This window comes from Muscardinus avellanarius (genome assembly GCF_963383645.1).
Source record: "Muscardinus avellanarius genome assembly, chromosome: 11".
NCBI lineage: Eukaryota > Metazoa > Chordata > Mammalia > Rodentia > Gliridae > Muscardinus > Muscardinus avellanarius.
Genome location: NC_137797.1, coordinates 11,961,674 through 11,981,864, shown reverse-complemented (window position 1 = coordinate 11,981,864; position 20,191 = coordinate 11,961,674). Strand labels below are relative to the sequence as shown.

Here is a 20,191-nt window from a genome sequence, read left to right as displayed (position 1 = left end):
GGAAACCCTCCTACCTCCAGGCTACACTCCCAGACTTATTTTTATACTTTTTATTTGGAAACAGGGTCTCTTAAGCCAGCGCGGCTGGCTTCGAACCTGCGCGATCATCCTGTCTCCGCCTTCCAAGCGCGGGGATTACAAGCGTGCGCCACCACGCCCGGCTTCAATAGTCCATTTTTTAAGAATGTAAACAGCTTGCCCGGTGTAGTGGGGCATGACTATAATCCCAGTACTTGGGAGGCTGGGGCAGGAGGATCATAGGTTCAACGCCAGTCAGCCTCAACCATAAGGCTAGATTCCTAGCAACCTAGCAAGGCCCTGTTTCAATACAAAAAGTAAATAAATAAATAAAATGGGCTGGGGGCATAGCTTGGAGGTACAATGCTCCTGGGTTCAATCTCTAGTACCACAAAACCAACAAAACAAAACAAGAAATCGGCACCAAAGAGACGTTTTAATTCTGAGATGCTTCAGCAAGCTGCCTCCTGCCCCAGTCTCCTCGCAGGAGACATCTGACCACGCCTCCTTCCCAGCCATAGCCGTCGGCTGGCCGCTGGGGGCACCGAGGGACCAGTGGATCCGGCTTCCATGTCACCTTTGCAGTGAGGCCTTTGCTGACCTCTTTAATTCTGCACCGGCCCTGTGTCTGCGCGCTGCCCTCTGCTCCCCCGGCTCCAGTGCCACCTGACAGGCCGGATCGCTCACCCCACTAGAAATAAGCCCCCGAGGGTGCAGATCCTTGGGTCACTGACAAGTGCCGAGCACCCAGACCAGGGGCCGCACACAGTAGGTGCTCAGCAGATGCCTTGCCCCCACTCACTCGGCACCTGCGCTCGTTCCGGAATGGAGCCTGCAGGCGTGGCACACACGTCGCCAATTTGCTCAATAAGAACCCATCTCAGGCAAAGAAGGTGACGAATGGGCACTGCTGGGCTCCCAGGACAGTGCTGGGAGTGACAGGATGGAGAAGCCTCCTGCTGCCTCGAAATAAAACCCACATCCCTGCCCCCCGCCTCCCCGGGGCTTCCTGAACACACTGCGCTCTGTTTTCATTTTCTTAAGTCCCAGAAGCTGTCGGCACCTCAAGACCTTTGCCTGATCTGTCCTGGCTGCCCGTGGCCCTGCCCCAGAGGGTCACGTGGCCGTCAGTCCTCTTCTCTGAGCCCCCCTGAGCATCTAACCCAGTTCCCCGCCAATCACTGCCCACCTCGGCTCCATTTTCTTGGCAGATCTGCCTGAAAGAATCCTTTATTCGCTCATAGAACCAGTTCATGGGGAATCTCAACTCAGTGGTCCCCACGCTGGGCCATGTATAGTTCCTTCTAACAGGTTCTAACAGCCACCTCCTCTCCTGCTGGGCTTTCCCCACTGGCAGACCCAACTCATCTCAGGCTGCCCTGGTCATTAAGCTCAGGCCAAGCCTGCTCCAGGCTCTGTGACCTCTGACTCGGTTTCCCTCGGGGACCCTGGGTGGAGCCACAGTGTCCCTTGCAGGCCTGCGCTGGGTCTGCTTCTATGGGCTGCGGTCTCTGCTGGGATTGGGTGCCTGGTCGTTGGGGGCTGAGCCTCCCTCCTCTGTGCTTGGGCCTCCTCAGGAGGTGACAGCTGTCCTCCTCTTCAGCTGTGTGGAGGACCAGGCCCCTGGCCGTTGCAGGCAGGAAGCAGCTCTGCCCCGCGCCTGCCCGCCAGCCCCGCGACCCCGCTCCACGCGCGTCCTCTCCGGGGCCCTCCCTGCTGCTGCTGCGGGTTTTTCTCTGCACCATGCACTGAATCGGGGGGGGGGGGAGCAAGCACAGGGCAGGGACACACCTGCAAGGACACCCTTGCCGGGCTTGTAGCTGGCACTGGGCTCCACGGCTCGGCCAGCCCCGGGGAACACAGTGCCAGCCTCTTGTTGGCAGTGCCCTCAGCTGCAGAAGATTCTCCGGGGGCCTCCTGTGCTGGCTCTGCGGGCAGGGGAAGGTGGGGCAGGGAGGGGCGCCCACCACCTGCACTGTGACGACTCCCATCTTTTCTATGGCTGGGGGAGGGCTAGGGAGGGTCATGGAGCCACAGGAAGGGGCTGCCACTCACATTCGGGCACCTCTAGGAAGCACCAGATCCCATGCTGGCGCCCCTTGAAGCCAGTTCTGGGGTAGCGGGTCCCTTGGTTGTGTATCGAGGGCCTTCCGCATGGGACACGAGGCCAGTCTGGCGTTGCTGGTGCCCAGGAAAATGCCTAGCGCTCCCGCGGTCCTCGGTGGGAGTGACGCGGTGGTGCCCGTCATGGCCAGAGCGTGTGCCTGCTGTGGAGTGATGGGGGCCTGAGGTGGGCTGCACACACCACGCGGAGTGACCTTGAGCAGAGGCCTGACCTTCACCCCACAGACTGCAGGCCCTCCACCATCCTTGCCGCAGTCAGGAGGAGGTGAACGAGGACCCGTCACCGAGGAACCTCTCGCTGAGGCTACTTGCAAAGGTGGGATGTTAACAGAGTGGACCCTGTGAGGACTAGATCAGCTAATGTATGTGGCGCGCTCAGCTCCTGGGGAACAACGCAGGCCGTGAGTGGTAAGCAGGGTGGCTTTCTTGTCTCAGCCCTGGTTGGACCACACCCAAGCCTGTGCCACCCCCAAGCCAGCCTCCTTTAAGGCAGCGCCTGGGGCTGATGGCGGGTGCTGAAGTCTTCTGGGCACTGGACTCAAGCGAGTCAGGATCCCTGGGGAGGGCGAGAGCCTTGGGGACCAGTCCTCAGCCCGCGGCAGGGAGGCCCTCCTGTGGGCCTTGCATCAGGGCATGAGACAGGCCAGTGGGGGTTTTAGAAAGATGGACCTGGCAGCGGAGACAGCAAGGAAAGCAGTCCAGCTCGGTGCTGAGGGAGCGCTGCTGCCCGGCTTACTGAGCCCGGCTCCCTGGGCTCTGGGCCTTTCGTGGAGAAGAGGCAGCAGGACAAGCTTGCAGAGGGCAGTTTTGCAGGGACAGCGGCGGCTTCCAGGGAGCTCTGACATCAGGAGAGCCGGGAGGTCAGGACAGGGAGAGTCCCAGGCTACCCAGTTCCACGCCGGCGTCCATCTGCAGCAAGCCATGGGCAAAGGTGGGTGCAGGCTGATTCTAGACCTGCTGTGGGGTTGTTTCTTGGTGAAAGGCCCTTCAGGGAGCCTCTCACACTGGCCATGCAAGGTGGGCAGGCCCCCCCCACACTCCATTAACATGACCACCCACCCCGAGGGGGCCCAGCCCCACCGTGGCTGCTCAAGTGCAAAGGAATGGCCGCCCTAGCCAAGAACAGAGAGAGCTGCTGTGTCTACATTCTTTCCTGATTTTATTTACAGCTGCCGTGGTCTAGTGGAAGCACAGAGGCAATTCTGCGCCCTCCGCTGCAGCCGGGGCCAGGGGGCGGCCCTGCCGGCCTCACACCAGCGCGTGGAATGCCTCCACCTTCTCCCGGTACAGGTGGTGGAACTGCTTGGCCAGGCAGTGGAAGGGGGCCTCGAAGTTCTCCATCTCCTTCTGCAGAGACAGTTAAAGAGGGCTGTGTTATTTTTGCAGCTGATGGCAGCCGGCACGCACTGAGGTGTCCCTCCCGTCCCGGACTACCCACGTTCTGCCTCGTTTTGGCTTCACACAGTGTTTTTTTTTTGGGGGGGCAGCTATTTCCAGGATGCCTACTTCATAAGAAGGGAACTGAGACACGGAGACTAAGGGAACTTGCTGCTGGCCACATCCACACGAATGGTAGGGCACAGAGCTGAGTCTGTGTCTACCTAGGAAGCCTGTCCTTTCGGCCACTCTGGCTGTGTGCGTGACAGATGTTAAGATGAGAGCCTTTCTAGCTTAGTTTTTACAGATGCCCTCAAGGGCAAAGCAAGACAGATGAGGAGTCCACTTCGCCTCGAGGGCGGGGCTGAAGGGACCAAGGAGGAGGGAACATCTTCAAGAACTGGGTCAGATGAGCCGGGCGTGGTGGCGCACTCCTGTAATCCCACGCTGGGGAGGCTGAGACAGGAGGATCGCGCAGGTTCAAAGCCAGCCTCAGCTACTGAGTGAGGGTCTCGGCAACTTAGTGAGACCCTGTTTCCAAATAGAATATAAAATAGGTCTGGGAGTGTAGCCCGGAGGTAGAAAAGCCCCTGGGTTCCACCCCCAGTACCACACACAAAAAAAGAAGGGGGTCAGAGTGTGCGGTGGCACAGGCCTATTATCTCAGTACTTGGGAGGCTGAGACAGGAGGACTGCATGTTTGAAGCTGGCCTCAGCAACTCAGTGAAGCCCTCAGCCACTTGGCCAGACCCTATTTCAAACAATATAACAGTGCTGGGTGTAGCATGGAGGTAGAATCCCCCTAGGTCCAATCCTCAGTAACACACACAAACAGGGCTGGAGCCATGGTGTTTCCTGGGGGAGGGGCGCCTCTCCCTGACCTCCAGTCAGTGGGAGGGTTTCCGGAGAGCCAGCTGACCGCGCCCAGGAAGGAGCGAGGTGAGAGGTGGCTGGGTGCTCTGATGCTCTGCGGGGCGAGGGCTGCCTGAAGATGGCCCATGCCTGGAGCATTTTTAAAGGGACTCTCCAGAAGGCAGATGGCTGCCAGCAAGAATGAACAGCTCCCCCGAGGGGGGCAGGGGGCATCTCTGAAGCACCCGCAGAGCCCAGCCCCGGTGGTGCCAGGTGGGCTGGGAACCCCAGCACAGGCAGCATCAGCTCCTGCCGGGCCCCTCTCGGCAGCGTACCAGAAACACAACTTCCCGCCAAGTTTGGAGTTCCCGCCCTCACCCCGGCTGGGGCCAGTGATGGCTGAGGTGATGAGGATTTTCACAATGAAAGGATGTTTTGATGGTCTGAGAGGGATCAGAAAAGTAAAAATACTCGCCCTAAGGAGTGGGAAATAGTGGGCTTTCCAGGCGCACAAACGACCGCGCACCTTCACTCCGCGGCTGCTGCTCCCTGGTGCTGTGCGTGAGTGCGTGTGTGTGTGTGTGTGTGCCTGTGTATTTTTAATTTTAAAGAATAAGTTGGCAGAAGAAAGAAGCTGCTGTACTCCAGACATCTAAAGCTACGAATGTACAAGAACCTATTTCGAAGAGATCCTTGGCAGCCGACAAGAGCGCAGCCTTCGTGCGAGGCAGTGAAGTGCTCCCGACGAGATGGAGTCTCCTGTGAAGAGCCGCCCGTAGGGTGGCTGCATTTTACAAAAGAGTAGCTGGGGGGCCCAGGGGGTGGAGCAGCCCAGCTGCACCCAGATCCCCAATTGAGAAGGTGGCCTTTCCCCGCCGTCAGCCACGATGCGAGAAACGTGCAAGGGAAACCAGATTCCTGGAGCATCTTACCTGGGCTTTCCAGCAAGGGGAGGCCTGAGCTAGGGAAGTGGGTGTGCAGGAGGGGGGCAGGCGGAGAGGCTGAGAGTGCGGGGTGGGCAGTCGGCGGCCCACACGAGTCCCTGTACCGAGCTCACTACTGCCAAGGCCCCGCGGGCTTCACCTCCAGGACAGGAGAGAAGAACGCAGTTAGACCCCTGGCTGTGCCAGCCTCACATCCCAGGAAATGTCGACGTCAACCAAGAAAATATTCCATGTGTTTTGAGTATAGTTAAGTACCGAGTGGAAAGAATCCAAGGCCGGTGTGCAGCGCACGAGGACTTCTGAACAAATCTGAAAGTTCTCCAAAGCCTGGCCGGGGAGACCCAGCCTAACAAATAGGGACCTCGATGCTGGCCAGCCTCGGCCGACCCGGGTGTGGTCTGCAGTAGATGGAAACTGGACCATTTTCCAAAGCGTTGAGAGGGTTGCTGGTGACAGGGTCCCTTTGTCAAATGACTAATCATAATCTCACTTCCGCAGTTTGGACACTGATGGAGGAGGTCTGCCGAGAGCAAAGGATCCTTAGGAAGCCCTCACGCTTGTTGACATGTCTGTCCCCAAGACAGCCACGCTCTCAGCAGGACAGGCCTCAGTCGGGGTCCTGGTCCTGCTCCTCCTCAGCTGCGTGGCCGGGGGACGCCACTCCACCTTCCCGAGCCTGTTGCTCAGCTGTGCAGCTGCCTCGCACGAGGCTCTCTGTCAAGCTTGTGTGAGGGTGTGCAGCATGCCCAGCGCACAGGGGCTCTCAAGGCGTATTAGCCCCTGCTCCTTGCTGCCCGGGAGGGCACCGTCCCTGTGGCTTGCGCTTGCTAACATCTGATATTGTCTTACAGTGATGCACACTGCTTAGTTTTTGAAAATTTTAACTTCTGTTCAAATCAATTGTTTTGGCTTTGGCCCCCAAATCGCAAATATCGAGGGGTGTTAGGGAGTCAGGGAGCCCTGAGGGGCCTCTTCTGGGTCAGCCAGACAGCGGCTGCTGCGTTTGGGAAGGAGAGAGGAGACGGGTTTGGTCTGGCGTCAAGACTTGGCTGCGTCTCAAACAGCATTTGGTTATATTTCCTTTTTAATTACAGCTTTCTTAACCGAGCTGCCAGTGGAGCTTCTGTTAGCGCCAACTCAGGGGGGACTAGTTAGCTTGCAGAGTTAATACCAAGCGCCGCACTGCAGCCGCTTCCAGCAGAATTGACACCCACCCACTCCAACACCTGAACGGAGCCCGAGCACGCGGCCCCGTGGCCGGCAGCGGCTGATGTGTGGTGGGCTTCGGGTGTGAGTTCTGGGTTGCTGGTGTGAGGGACAATTCCAGAAGCGGGGATGGCAGGAGAGGAGCTGGGGGGTGCCATGTGCTGGGGTGGCACGGCTCCCTGCTTCGTGCCAAGGTGCGCGGCAGGAAGACAAGGGACCCCCACACAGCACAGGCTCTCTAATTTGAACTTCATTAATTGAGCATTTGTGATAATTAGGCCAGAGGCAAGGGTGACATTTATCTCTGTAGAAGCTACATACACAAGGATCTGGTAAGTAATAACAGTAAAAGCAAGTTACTTGGGGGGACATTTATACTTTAAAAAAAGCTAACATTTACTGAGTGTTGACTATGCGCGAGGCTCCGGCGGGGCTTTATGTTCACCACCTTAATTCTCGCATGCAGTTCTCAAGAGGGACATGTTTTACGTGCTCATTTGACAGTGAGAACCCGAGGTTTAAGTAACATGCCCAGGGGCCACGGCTCCTCGCCCCCGGGGGTCGGGACACTGCATTTACTGCGACCCCTTCCTCGGGGGAGCAGGATGTGTGTTGGGGAGTTAAGTCCCCATCCACGCAACGGCTGGGTGGGTGTCTCGTCCGTGATGACAGGCCCTGGCTGAAGCAGCCTGAGTAGAAGACGACATCCAGGAAGGCACCAGCCCACCGACGCCTGCAGGGCCGGAGACTCAGGTCCAGGGCTCCCAAAGCAAGGCCTTGGGCGCGGCCCTGGGCTGTGCCCGGCCTGGCGCGAGGAAGGCCAGCACTGGCAGTGAGGCGGGTGTTTCGGGGCTACCCCTGCTTTGCAGGGTGAAGCTCACACAAGGTGTCTGACAGGTGCCGCCAGGCACACGGCTGCCTCTGCCTCAGGGAGGCTGGGACTTCAAAACTCCCAAACACAGGAAGGGGGATGGATTGCACTGGGCGGCCCGATCATGGTGTGTGTGTATTAACAAAGCTGGTGGCGATCTTGGTGCTCCAACTTGGTGAGGGCTCCTGCCCACTTAACTGGAGGGCTCTGTGTGACCTGGAGCGCCCTGGGGCTGTCGTAAGGAGGACACGAATACACCCGTGGGAAGGAGAAGCTATAGTAATCCTGGTCCTGACCCAGCAGGTCAAGGGCCAGTGGGCAAGCAAGTCGCTACCTCGACACCCGCCTGGGAATTCAGGGCCAACTCCTGGCTCACAGGACTGACCGTGAGGGTCTAACGAAGTGACGCGCAGGGACCCCGTGGGACCCAGAAGCTCATGCAAAGGTCAAGGGCCAAGATAATGGAACGCAGTCTACTGGTGATCTCACCAGTGGAGGGCAGCCTTCCCCAGGGTGGGCTGGTGGGTCTGCTTTACCGCAACGCACCAGCACAGTGACTCCAGCTATACCAAATAAAGATCTTGGGCTGAGAATGTAAACATCAGCTCCAAATTAGACTCTGTATATGGCAGGGCAGCCTCTCAAGGTCATGTGAGCACCGCTGCCCCGGAGGCCCGTCCCAGGCCTAGCAGCACAGCAGGCGAGCTACTCACCACGGAGGTCTCAAAACATTCCAGGCCTTGGCTCAGCGCCCACGCCCGGGCCTGCGCAGCATCCACTGTGCGTCTGCCAGCCAGGTCTGTCTTGTTTCCCACTAACACACCTACTCAAAAGAAGCAACCAGAACATGGCATTTAGTCGTGGGAGGCTGAGGTCACTGTGGAGATAAAGGCGTTGGCATTATTTTTTTTTGGGGGGGTGCTGGGATTGAACTCAGGCATATTCTACTTCTGAGCTACACCTTAGCCCTATCTTATTTTTTATTTTGAAACAGGGCCTCACTGAATTGTGGGTGGCCTTGCTAAGTTCCTGAGGCTGGCCTCAAACCTGTGATCTTCCTGCCTCAGCCTCCCAAGTATTGGGATTACAAACATATGCCACCACACCCGGCTGGCAGTTTTTGAGGGTCACCGCCACACCAGGGAAGTCAACTGACTCACGGTGGTGAGCACCGACAGGGGGACCGGGGTCTCTTGTACCCACCTGAGAGAAAAGGTGGGCTCTGCTCTTGCAACACGCTCGGCCTTTTCCCGGCCTTGTCTCTTTAAAACTGCAAGCATCGTGACAGCGAGGGCCAAATTTATGTGAGCATTTGTGATAATTCCTAGTGCATGGAGCAAACTTTAAAAATGGTCATTAATACTAATCCTGGGACTGGGCTCGGAGTCAGGGACTCAGAGGTAATTTAGCTCTGTGCCCAGCTGCAGCTAATTTCTGAGCCTGTCTCTGGAGATCGCTTTCCCTGGTCTATAATGAAGAGAATTTGTTGATCTCACATAGGGATGAAAAATAAACTGATTTAAAGCATTCAGAAGTGACAAGGGGCCTGGAGTAGAACTTGTGCCCACACAGAGGAGACCGCGAGGGCTTCTTCCCTGGGGTTAGCGGGCTCATATATCGATTCCTATGATAGCACCTTCCCCTCTGACCTTGAGCGTCACCTCGGCCAGGTGGGTGGCACATGGCTGCTAGAAGGCAGGGTGGTGCACAGTCAAGGCTGGCCAAGTCTGAGCCCCGGTGCCCCGCTCTGTGCCCACGGTGACCTCTGTAGAGACCTCGTGCCCCTGAGCTGAAGGACAGAGGCACCGCCGGGAAACACCGTCTGTGGCTCCTACCTGGAAGGTAGATGCCGGGAGCCTGCGACCGAACCTTGTCCAGCCACCTGCTGCAGTTGCTGAAGGACTGCTCGCTGGTCACATCATAGACGAGACACAGGACGTTGGGGCTCTCCCACTGCAGAGGGACAGTGTGCACATGTCAGGGCCGTGCGAGCGACTCCGAGGCGGGGGCAAACCCAGCCTTCAGGTAAGGACGTGAGGGCGCAGGAACGTGGAGAGCCACAGGAGGTCGAGAGCCAGAAGACAGAGCCACCCCACAGGACACCGATTCAGCCACAGGGAAAAACGGAGGTCAACCCCAGGGGCCAGGCAGGGCGGCGAGGGGGAAGAGGAGGAGAGCTCACACCTGGGCTGGGCCTCGGCCGCCCGGGGCTTCCTATGCATTGCTGTGAAGCTTCCCAACCTTGCGAGACTGGTCTGGATAGCCCTACTCTGTGGCTGAGGACCCAGGTTCAGAGGGGGAGCCGACTTGCCCGGCCAACAAGCTTTAGAAAGGGCAGTGCTGGGGCGGGGCTGAGGCTTCCCCTGCCCAGAAACCTGCCCCAGGGCCACTAGCTCACTCCTCCTCCACTCCTTCTCATTGAGAGCCCACGACCACGCAGCCTGAGGTGCTCTTCCGCTGCCCAGGCGCAAGCGCCCTTTCCTTCACTAGCCAGCCCTCGGAAGCCGTCTGTGCGCGTCTTCCTAAGGAAGGGCTGGCTTTTTCAAAACGCAGAGGACCTTGCCTAATGCTCCTGCGGCGCTGCCATTAGCTCTAACGCGTGCCTCAACAACTGGCAGGGCTCTGTGTCCCCATTAAGAGTCAGGCTACACTCTTCAGGGGCTACTCAGAGTCCTGGGGTGTCCTGCTGCGGGGGATGTGGGATGGCCCTGGTACACCATCTCTGGGTACCCCCATCCTGCACAATTAGAGCCTAGTTTATTTCTGGGGTGTCCATGATCTTCTAAGGCATGGGAGCAAAGCATTTTCCCTGCAGGTGTCCTTGGGAGCCAGCCAGGGCGGCTCTGGAGGGCCACTCCCCATCTTATCTGCGAGCCTTCTCTGGCTCCTGGAGGCGTCCAAGGTGGGAGGAGCTTGAAGCAGTGACCAGCAGTCCTTGCTTTAGGCTAACTAGCGAACTCTCTCTAGAATCACATGACTTCCACTATGGAGACGCCTCAGTGTGGTTTTAATTCAAGAAAATTTCCTCTAGCTCCAGGTCTCAGTGAGGGGACCCCAGACAAGCCTGGGAGCAAGTTGAAGTGGGGGGAGTGAGCCCGGAATCAGGGCCACTCGGAGGGAGGTGTGAACGGGGACACATGTAACCTCGATCCGCCATGGACATCTTCCTTTTTGCCAGGTATGGCAGCACCCAGCACCAGGCCATGCACTTAGTAGGTGCTTGGTAAACACCACGAATCGATGCATGAAGCCGGGTGCAATTACCATCACCAGTTCCACTTCTATTACTCAACAGGAAATGGGGGGGGGCACTATTACCATTAAAAGGTTCTGTTCTTGGAAAGGCAGAGAGGGCGCTGGGGAACTCCAGCCCTGTGCGGGTCAGGGAGCCTGTCCCTAGGGAAGATGCGGCAAGCTGGATCTGGGGTGAATGGCTAGGTGGCGGAGATGGGTGTGGCGAGCCCTGGGCAGCAGCAGAAACCTGTCCCAGAGCAGACCCCCATGGACAACCAGCCTAGGGGGTTGGCAGGCAGCAGAGCCTCGACCCAGGGCCCTGGGTCACTCCCTGCAGGGGAAAGGCGGAGAGGGAGTACTGACAGTATCCTATCATGGTGGCTCTGGAAGGGGGCGGTCCTGGAAGGGGGCTGCACAGCTTCTGGAACACGTGGTACCTGGCCTTCCGGACCTAGGCTGAGACTCACCAGCCCCAGGCTAGGGGACACTCCCCCAAAGAATGCTGTCATGGCAGCTTCTCTTGATGGCCCTGTGCAGGGAAATTTCTGTGGGGCACCATAAGGGGCAAGCCCTCTGGCAGGTGGTCAGGAAGAAGAGTACATGATACTCACCAATTTATCCAGCATTTCAGAAAACAGCTCCTTGCCGGCCGAGTCAAAAATGAAGAGTTCCTGGAATCAGAAAGCATGTCCCAGAAACGTGCACATGTGGGGAAACCGCTGGCCAGATGTCCCCATCACTCAGCGCACTGTGGACGTGGCTTCGTGGCGAGATCCCTGCACCACAGGCACACCCATCCTTATCCATGCTCTATCCTTCCCCAGGCACAAGAGCGCGACAGGGAGTAGGGACTTCAGAGTCCCCGGGAGGCAGTGCCCCGGTCCCCACCCCACCCAGTACCATCTGCACCGAGTCTCACCTCTTCTAACCCTGAGCCAGTGCAAAAATACCAGGAACAGGCTGACTTCCCACCTGGCAGAACAGCAGGCTAAACAGGCTGACAGTGCTCTGCTTCCCAAAAGGTCGTTCTGCACTTTGTTAACCAAATTGATTTTCAAATCCTAAAACAATTCTTTTCAAAGGAGGTCACTGAGCAGGCCTGGGGAAGCGCATAAGTAGGGCAGCCTCTGGGATGGCAGAGGTATGATCAGGACTGAAAGCCCACGGCCCTTCCCACCTGCCCCGGCCCTCCCAGCCCAGGCGGGAGCCCCTCCCTGCCCTGCCCTGCTCTGCCAGCTTTCCTCAGTGCCCCTGGGGCCCCTGGGACAGGCCACCCTGGCTGGCTTGGACCCCGGCAGGCCCCTGCTATGGGGACGTCAGCACCAGGGAAGCCCTGCAGATCGCTCCTCCCCTCACCCGTTCTCACCCCCTCAGGGTGCTTAGAATGTCTTACTTTTTAAAAAGTTTGCTCATGGACCTCTTTAAGAATCCAGTAAAACTTAGTGAGGCCCTCCACAACTTAATGAGACCCTGCTTCATAATAAAGAATAAAAAATAGGGCCGGAGGTGTAGCTCAGAGGTAGATAGAGAGGCCTAGATAAAAAACCTTGCACAGAACCAGTTCTTTGGGCGAGGCCCATGTCTAGGACCCCTCAAAGCCTCCTGCGCTCCCTGAGCCTGTTTCCAATGCTCTCCCGGGGAGGAGACCCTTGCCTGCCAACGGAGCAGCCCGAGTTCCCGCGGCTCAAGGGCGACGCTCACCACGCTGTCGCTGGTATCGGGAACTGGCACCGTCTTCACCACCAAATCCACTCCTGCAGTCTGGAGGACACAGAGGAAGTGTATCAGAGGGCCCCGAGGAGGCGATGCTGGAGGGCACAAGGGGCCCCGGCTCCTAGAGGGGTACCCCGGTCTAAGTGTGTCCTGGTGAGAAGGTCCCCGAGCCACAGGAGTCAGAGGCCCCACTGGGTGCCTCCCCACCCCCGCCCACCAGCTAGCTGCTGCTCCTGGGCCCTGTGCGCTGGCCCACTGGCTTGTGGGAGGCAACCTGTCTCCACGGAGGCCATCGGTGGCCTCTTGGAGTGTCCTGCAGGACCTCTGCAAAGTCGCTCCTCAGGGTTAATGGTGACCACCCTCTGAGCTGTGTCCAGCCTAGACCCCCAGCTCACCAGGGTGTAGTTCTTCTGGAAGTGGGCCCCATCGCTGCGGAAGATCTGTGCCAGCGAGGTCTTGCCCACGGTGGAGTCCCCTGAGGTCAGAGCAGAGGAAGCAGATCAGTTCGGTTCTAGCGGGCTTGGGAGCTCCTGCTTCAGAGCGTCACTGCAGAAGCCAGACCTGGCTGAGGTTTTTGAGCAGATGTCTTCAGCTCTCACGGGGACCGCTGAGGTCGCAGGCAGGACCACCTGCCTACCAGACCCCCCTTCAAAGTCCACAAGGCCAGCACACATTTCTCCACGGCTGATGATCCTTTCATCCAGAACAACCCAGAAGGCAACGAAGGTTAAGGAGGGCTCTGGAGTCCTGACCCAGGAGTGGCACTGTGCCGTGAGACATACCACAGGGAAAACGTGTCACTTTCCTGCTGGAAGCGGCGACATGGCAGTCTTGACATGTAGGAGCAGGCGGGCAGACCGCAGCCTCCCCTGGCTGAACCCACCTGAGATGGGGGCAGACACCTGAACACTCGTCTGAATTTATGGGAAACACGAAGCCAGGTGCTGAGTCCCCATCCTGAAGCCTGCTCCCGGTGACATATCCCATCCCTGCCCTGTGAGCCCGGGGGCCTCTTCCCCTCTCCCCCATTCCTGCTGCTCGGCACCCCTTCCTCCAGGCCATTTCCACCATGCCGGGGCCTCTCTCCACCCTCTCTCGGTGAGTCAGCAGCCCCAGAAACGCCCCCCCCCTCCACGCCAGCACCTTGTGCGGCTGCTCTGAGACCTGGGCCTTTCAGGGGCCTGGGGCAGCGATTTGATCTGGAGCTCCTTCCACGCTGTGGGGGCTGCTGGACGCTCTCCCTGCACGTTTGTAATTCCTACGTCCGCCCTGTTTTTCTGCCCTCGGCCCCTCTCACCCTCCTTTGACGCTGGCATCTTTATTTACGGTCTCTGCCACCTTGCCCATTTCACATCAGTTCTCACTCCACCGCCCAGCCTACCTCAGCACGCTGTTTTCTGCTTTCTCACCCTCCGATCCTGAGCTAATCGGCCCTGCCTTCACATCCCTCCGACTCCACTTGGTGTCTGGAACAATCTCTGCACCTTCCCGCCCATCTGCCGCCGTCCACACTGCTCCACACTCGGTTCTTGACAGTCCGCCGCTCTGTTCATTTTCAGTTCTGACTCTTCCCACCCAGAATCTTCTCTTGTGGGACAATTACTTGACGGCTCGTGGCATTTCGCCGCGCTGAACTCCTCCAGGTTTGAGCGAGCTTTTCGCGACTTGCTTTTCTACCTGCCACCGCTTCTTAGGAGGCGCTAACTCGAGCCGCGCGCCCCTCCCAAACCCACTCACGCTCATGCACCTGTCCACGCCATCGCCCTGGTGGGGATCCGCAGCCGCACCTCACGAGGAGACCGCGGCTCAGGGAAGGGGACCGGCCTACGATTCCAACATGGTGCTCTCTCCACAGGCCCATTCCTCCCCTGGAGCTCGGAGGCCACTTCTGGCCACTTCGCAAGCTGCCCCCACAGGCCCTCATCCCCGCCGACTTCCAGGACCCCCGGCACCGCGGCCTGGCCGGCCAGGGCTCCCGCACAGCCCACAGCGCGTGGCTGCGGCTTCCCCTCTTCCGCCAGACTGCACGCCCTCCGGAGCCAGTTCTGCTCCTGACTTGTCGGAAATTGGCTCTTCCCCCACAGATTGGCTCTGGCTAATTTCATAAATCTCTCCCCTGTCAGTCAGTCACCAACGCATACAGAGAGCCTCCTGTGTGGGCTCCGAGGCGGGATCAGCACAGGGGGGAGAGCTGATGGTAAACACACGCGCAGCAACAGGCTGGCAAGTGCAAACACACAGGCAAGCTGCGAAGGGAGCCAGCGTGGAGGAGCCAGGAGGAGGAGGAGGAGCGAGGAGTCAGGAGGAGGAGCGAGGAGAGAGGAGGCGGAGCAAGGAGGAGTCAGGAGGAGGAGCAAGGAGAGAGGAGGAGGAGAGGAGAGAGAGGAGGCGGAGCGAGGAGTCAGGAGGAGGAGCGAGGAGTCAGGAGGAGGAGCGAGGAGTCAGGAGGAGGAGCGGAGAGAGAGGAGGCGGAGCGAGGAGTCAGGAGGAGGAGTGAGGAGAGAGGAGGAGGAGCAAGGAGGAGTCAGGAGGAGGAGCGAGGAGTCAGGAGGAGGAGCGAGGAGAGAGGAGGCGGAGCAAGGAGGAGTCAGGAGGAGGAGCGAGGAGAGAGGAGGAGGAGCAAGGAGGAGTCAGGAGGAGGAGCGAGGAGTCAGGAGGAGGAGCGAGGAGAGAGGAGGCGGAGCAAGGAGGAGTCAGGAGGAGGAGCAAGGAGAGAGGAGGAGGAGCGGAGAGAGAGGAGGCGGAGCGAGGAGTCAGGAGGAGGAGCGAGGAGAGAGGAGGAGCAAAGAGGAGTCAGGAGGAGGAGCGAGGAGTCAGGAGGAGGAGCGGAGAGAGAGGAGGAGGAGCAAGGAGGAGTCAGGAGGAGGAGCGAGGAGAGAGGAGGAGGAGCAAGGAGGAGTCAGGAGGAGGAGCGAGGAGTCAGGAGGAGGACCGGAGAGAGAGGAGGCGGAGCGAGGAGTCAGGAGGAGGAGCGAGGAGAGAGGAGGCGGAGCAAGGAGGAGTCAGGAGGAGGAGCGAGGAGAGAGGAGGAGGAGCAAGGAGGAGTCAGGAGGAGGAGCGAGGAGAGAGGAGGAGGAGCAAGGAGGAGTCAGGAGGAGGAGCGGGGAGAGAGGAGGAGGAGCAAGGAGGAATCAGGAGGAGGAGTGGGGAGAGAGGAGGAGGAGCAAGGAGGAGTCAGGAGGAGGAGCGAGGAGTCAGGAGGAGGAGCAAGGAGGAGTCAGGAGGAGGAGAGAGGAGTCAGGAGGAGGAGCGAGGAGAGAGGAGGAGGAGTCAGGAGGAGTCAGGAGGAGGAGCGAGGAGGAGCAAGGAGTGAGGAGGAGTGTGGAGGAGCACGGGTGAAGAGCGAGGAGGAGTGTGGAGGAGCGAGGAGGAGTAAGAGGAGGAGCGAGGAAAGGGGGGGGGCAGGGGCAGGAGGACTCCACTGGACAGACAGGTGTGTGTCTCCAGGTGCCAGGAGCCCTGGCCTTTCCTCCACTCACCCCTGAGGTCCGAGGAGGGCGAGGCGGCTGCAGCAGCCCTGCCCCTCCAGTCCTGACGGCCGCTGGGACCCACACAGGCCTGTTCCCTGGCACTCTGCTCCTGTGCCCTCTGCGGCCCCTGTCTCCGTCTCTTTTGCCTCCCACAGGTGGCCCCTCCTGTGGGTCTGTCCCACCCTCTGCTTCCCGCTGCTCTGCCTCAGTTACTCTCTCTACCCCGACTCTCGGCTTCTAAGCAGGGTGTCCCGACACCCCGTGCTGTACCTGAGCTTCCCGCTAGCTCTGCCAGCCGGACTAGAGATAGACTCTAGGCCGAGGGCTGGGCAGGGCAAGGAGGTGCTCCACCCAGCTGCCGGGGCACCTCTCCTCGCCCACTCGGTGCCCAGGGTCTCGGGTGGCCCCAGCTCTCAGCCGCTAGGTTCCCGTGACCTCCCCTCCCCTCGGCTCCCAGCCCGGCCGCAACCGCCCCCCACCTCACGGCCCGCTGGCCTCTCCAGTCCTCTGGGGTTAACCACCACCCTACATGGAACTCCCTGTTGCACCGGGCACTCCTCAGCCAGACAGCTCCCACTTGCGCCTGGACCCCGGCTCACATCATACTCGGTGCCAGGAGAGGTCTCCAAATAGACCTGTCCGGATGGTGTGGAGCTGGCTTGGGCCGGGCCGAGCTTGCAGTGGGGAACAGGCACCAGTGACCTGTGGCACCCGGTGGCATCACTGCACCGGCCAGGCAGTGCCCGTGCCACGGCCTGCACCCCAGCTCTGTGGGGCTCTCCTTCAGGCTCCGACAGCCCATCAGCCCCCGCCATGTCCTGCCGCCGGGTCCTCTCTGTGGCTTTTTCAAGTTTATTCCCACCCAGGTGCCAATCCCATTATTACAATGTCCCTGTTGATCTGCGGAGCGTGTTTTGTTTCCTGCCTAGGCCTGGCTGAAACGCTTCCCACCTCGCCTTCGCTGTCCTCCTCCCCAGCCCACCCGAGCGCAGCCTTGACAGCTGGGCCTGGACGCAACCGCCTCCATCGGCCCCCATGAAACCCGGCCACAGAAATCAGACCCAGGGCCTTGAGCACGCTGGGCAAGAGCTCGCCACTGGGCTATACCCCTGCCCCGAGATTTCTCCTCTAGCCAGTCAACCCCGAGGCCACCTCCCAGCTCTTCCCAACACCTGGGCCGTCCCCTCCCGTTCTCTGAGTCCCAGGGGATTCCCCAAGGCCACTCCTTCCTGCCCGCTTTCTAGGCAAAGAGCTCAGAAAGCCTCTGAGGTCATCTTTCCCTTGGTCTTTGTCTGGGCCACGTGGCTCTCTGTGGACCAGGAGATCTGAGGTCAGAATGACCTTCTGGGGAGGCGCGACTGCACCTCATGCATACGGGGAGGCAGTGCCCAAGGGTGCACACTCCAGCTCTGCCACACACCAGCTGTGTGATGTTGGGCCAGTTGCTCGCCTCCCTAATGCCTTGGTCGCTAAGACAATAGCACCGACTTCACAGCGCTGCCTTAGGGACTTAATGAACTAATATGACCAGTGCCTAGCACAGAGTAATTGCTACCAAAGTGTCTTTCAAAGCGAAGAGATTCTAGGTAAAAGGCCAGTGTATTTTTCTCTCTCCCCCTGAACCAGAAGTAGTGACTGTGCCCCGAGGTAGGCATTTCTCCAGGATCTGGCACTGCAAGCGAATCAGCTTGTGGCTGCGGCACTGTCACGCACATATAACTCATAGAGCCCATATTATAACCTTGATTCTTCCTGGAGTGTGAGGTGGAGTCCTGCTCGTGTTCCTGCCGCACCACTCCTGGTGACTTGCACACAGTAGGTGCTCAATGAATGTCCACTGAGTGAACACACACCTGAGTGGAACATCATGCCCCTTTATGACTAGTTATGTGTGAGGGGAAAAAATGGGCCCACAAGGGGGTGAAAGGAACAAGAAAGTCAGGAAGGGGTGTGAGTGTGGCGGGGGCGGTGTGGAAATGAGGAACCTGGGCATCTGCTGAGGTGCGTGGACTCGCTGGGCCTTCCGAGAGAACATGCCCTTGAGGGTCGCAGACCGAGGGCCACGCTGGAGTGGAGGAGCCACTGGCCCAGGCCGTGGCTGCAATCAGATAAAAACCGAACAAAACCCCACAACGCCTAAGAGAGTTGGGGTTAAAAAAGGGGCGGGGGGCCGGGCGTGGTGGCGCACGCTTGTAATCCCCGCGCTTGGGAGGCAGAGACAGGAGGATCGCGCAGGTTCGAAGCCAGCCGCGCGCGCTGGCTTAGGAGACCCTGTTTCCAAATGAAAATGTAAAAATAGGTCTGGGAGTGTAGCCCGGAGGTAGGAGGGCTTCCAGGAACCCCAGTACCACCAAAAAAAAAAAAAAAAAAAAAAAAGGGGCGGGGGATAAGTGAGGCTTCGGCTAAGAGCAAAGGCCTGGGAATCGGATCCCCTGGGTCTGGACCCAGGGCCTGGATCGTGCCGCTGCCAGCTGTGTGACCCGGAGAAAGCGTCCTCCCCTTTCTGGGCCTCATCTGTAAATAAGGACAACAGTAATACCAACCCACAGGGCGCTGCGAGGAGCCAGTGAGGCCAGCACTGAGCGTAGTGTGGGCACACAGAGAGTGCTCAGGAAGTTAGCTCCGCAATGGAGGCTGAGTTAAAATAGAAATCAGAGAAAGAACATTCAGAGACAGGAGCCCACTTTAAAAACAAAAATCTAACTTTAGAAAATGAAAACAGCCCCACCTTATCCATGAGGGGACTGAAGCCCAAAGAGACGCTCTGTCCAGGATGACAAAGCCGGTAAGAGGAACAGCCAGAATTATTTTTTGTTACACAACACTGCCTCCCCTGGCGCTCTGGAAACCAGGGGCTCTCTTGAGAACCATTAATTATGGTATGATCGGAGTCACTGCTCTCGGTCTTCTTTCTATGTGACCCTTTTATTTTCAAATTAGAAAAGTCATTAAAAATACTATCATCTATTTTCAGTCTGGAGGAGAGGAATAAGAAGGACTTTTTCCCCTCCTTTCTCGGTATAATTTCTCTCCTCGTCTTTCCTGAGCTGGTCAAGGAAGCCTGCAAGGTCACAAGTTTCAACGGTAACACAAGCGTAGGGTTCTGAGGTTGGGCGGGTCTGGGAGTGGCAATGCCGTGTAGGAACTTCACTAGGGCTTGGCTCTGGGCAGGAAGATCCGGACAAGCCAGAGCCCCCTCCTGTGTGCTCCGGTGAGAGGATTAAATTAAAAACCGATGCCTGAGGTGCAGTCAGGACTCGAGAAGTGCGTCCGAGTTCTGTAGCCGCCAGTCTGGAATCCAAGCAACTGCTTTTCTAAATGTGCATTCTCTGTGTTGGTGTGGTACTGGAGATTGAACCCAGGGGCATTCTACTTCTGAGCTACATCCCCAGCCCTACTTAATTTTTTTTTATTTTAAAACAGGGACTCCCTAAGTTGCTGAAGAGTCTAAGTTACTGAAGCTGGCCATGAACCCGCGCTCCTCCTGTCTCAACCCTCCAAGTACCACGCTAGGCTTAAATGCACATTCTGGTTCAAGGAAAGGGACTACGGATAGGAATGGTGCACCTTCACTCACTCTGCGAGGCAGAGGCACTCAAATTTAATTTAATTTAAAGAGGTCCTCAAATTTACTGAAGACCTCCTTTGCTCCAGACATTTACCTGGGTGCTTGGCTTGTCAGCCAATGAAAGGATTCCTGACTTTGCGGGTGGAGACTCAATGTTTACATCTTCTGAGAAAGAGCATCACACAGACGTCAAACAGGTGCAGGTGCCTCTGCAAAAGGTCACCTGCAGATTACTCTCCCAGCCCCTTATTAGGGGAATGGGGGCGGGAAAAGAATTCCTAAGCAAAGACTACCTGAGTCGCTGCAGCCTAACTGTGGGGTGCAGGTCGATTCAGCAGAAACACTTAGGGTCTACTCAACCTGGTTTTTAAAGGAGCCTGCTCCTTCCCAGTGCGGCTCAAACCGGTCAAAGTGGTCTCGGGGAATGCCAAAAGCTACAAGTGCGCTCTGGAATGCACTCTATTAGTAACTGCAGCAGCTGGCCCTGGGGCGAGATGCAGGGAAACTGGACAAGACGATTTATGTGAACAGCTCCCGATGAATGACGAAGGCTGTGGAGGGGCAAGTTTTCAGACTCACCTGCCAGGATACATTTGGCGGCCAGCTTCACCATGGCAACCAACCAGTACCACAGGCCAGGGAGCGCAGAGCAGCGGCTAGGGGCGTCGGGGAGTGGGCTCTGCCGCCCTGGGCTGGCGGAGGGGAGGGCTGGTTCCCGGGGCCTGTGGCCGCGGTGGGCACCGGGCTCGACCCGGCCTGGACCTCCTCTTCCTGGGCGGGCTGGGGCAGCAGCTGTCGGGCGCTAGGGCGGGGG

The 20,191-nt window shown here is 58.4% G+C and overlaps 1 protein-coding gene across 1 annotated transcript; it reads right to left on the bottom strand.

Moving 5' to 3' along the window:
- Positions 1-3,390: 3,390 nt before the first annotated feature.
- On the bottom strand, positions 3,391-19,990 carry IFT27 (intraflagellar transport 27; the record flags this gene model as incomplete). The annotated part of the gene is made up of 7 exons (XM_080706350.1): positions 3,391-3,489; positions 8,106-8,215; positions 9,228-9,345; positions 11,238-11,297; positions 12,328-12,387; positions 12,735-12,814; positions 19,957-19,990. 7 exons carry the CDS (start codon positions 19,988-19,990, stop codon positions 3,391-3,393), a joined length of 561 nt encoding a protein of 186 aa, XP_080562476.1.
- Positions 19,991-20,191: the final 201 nt, after the last annotated feature.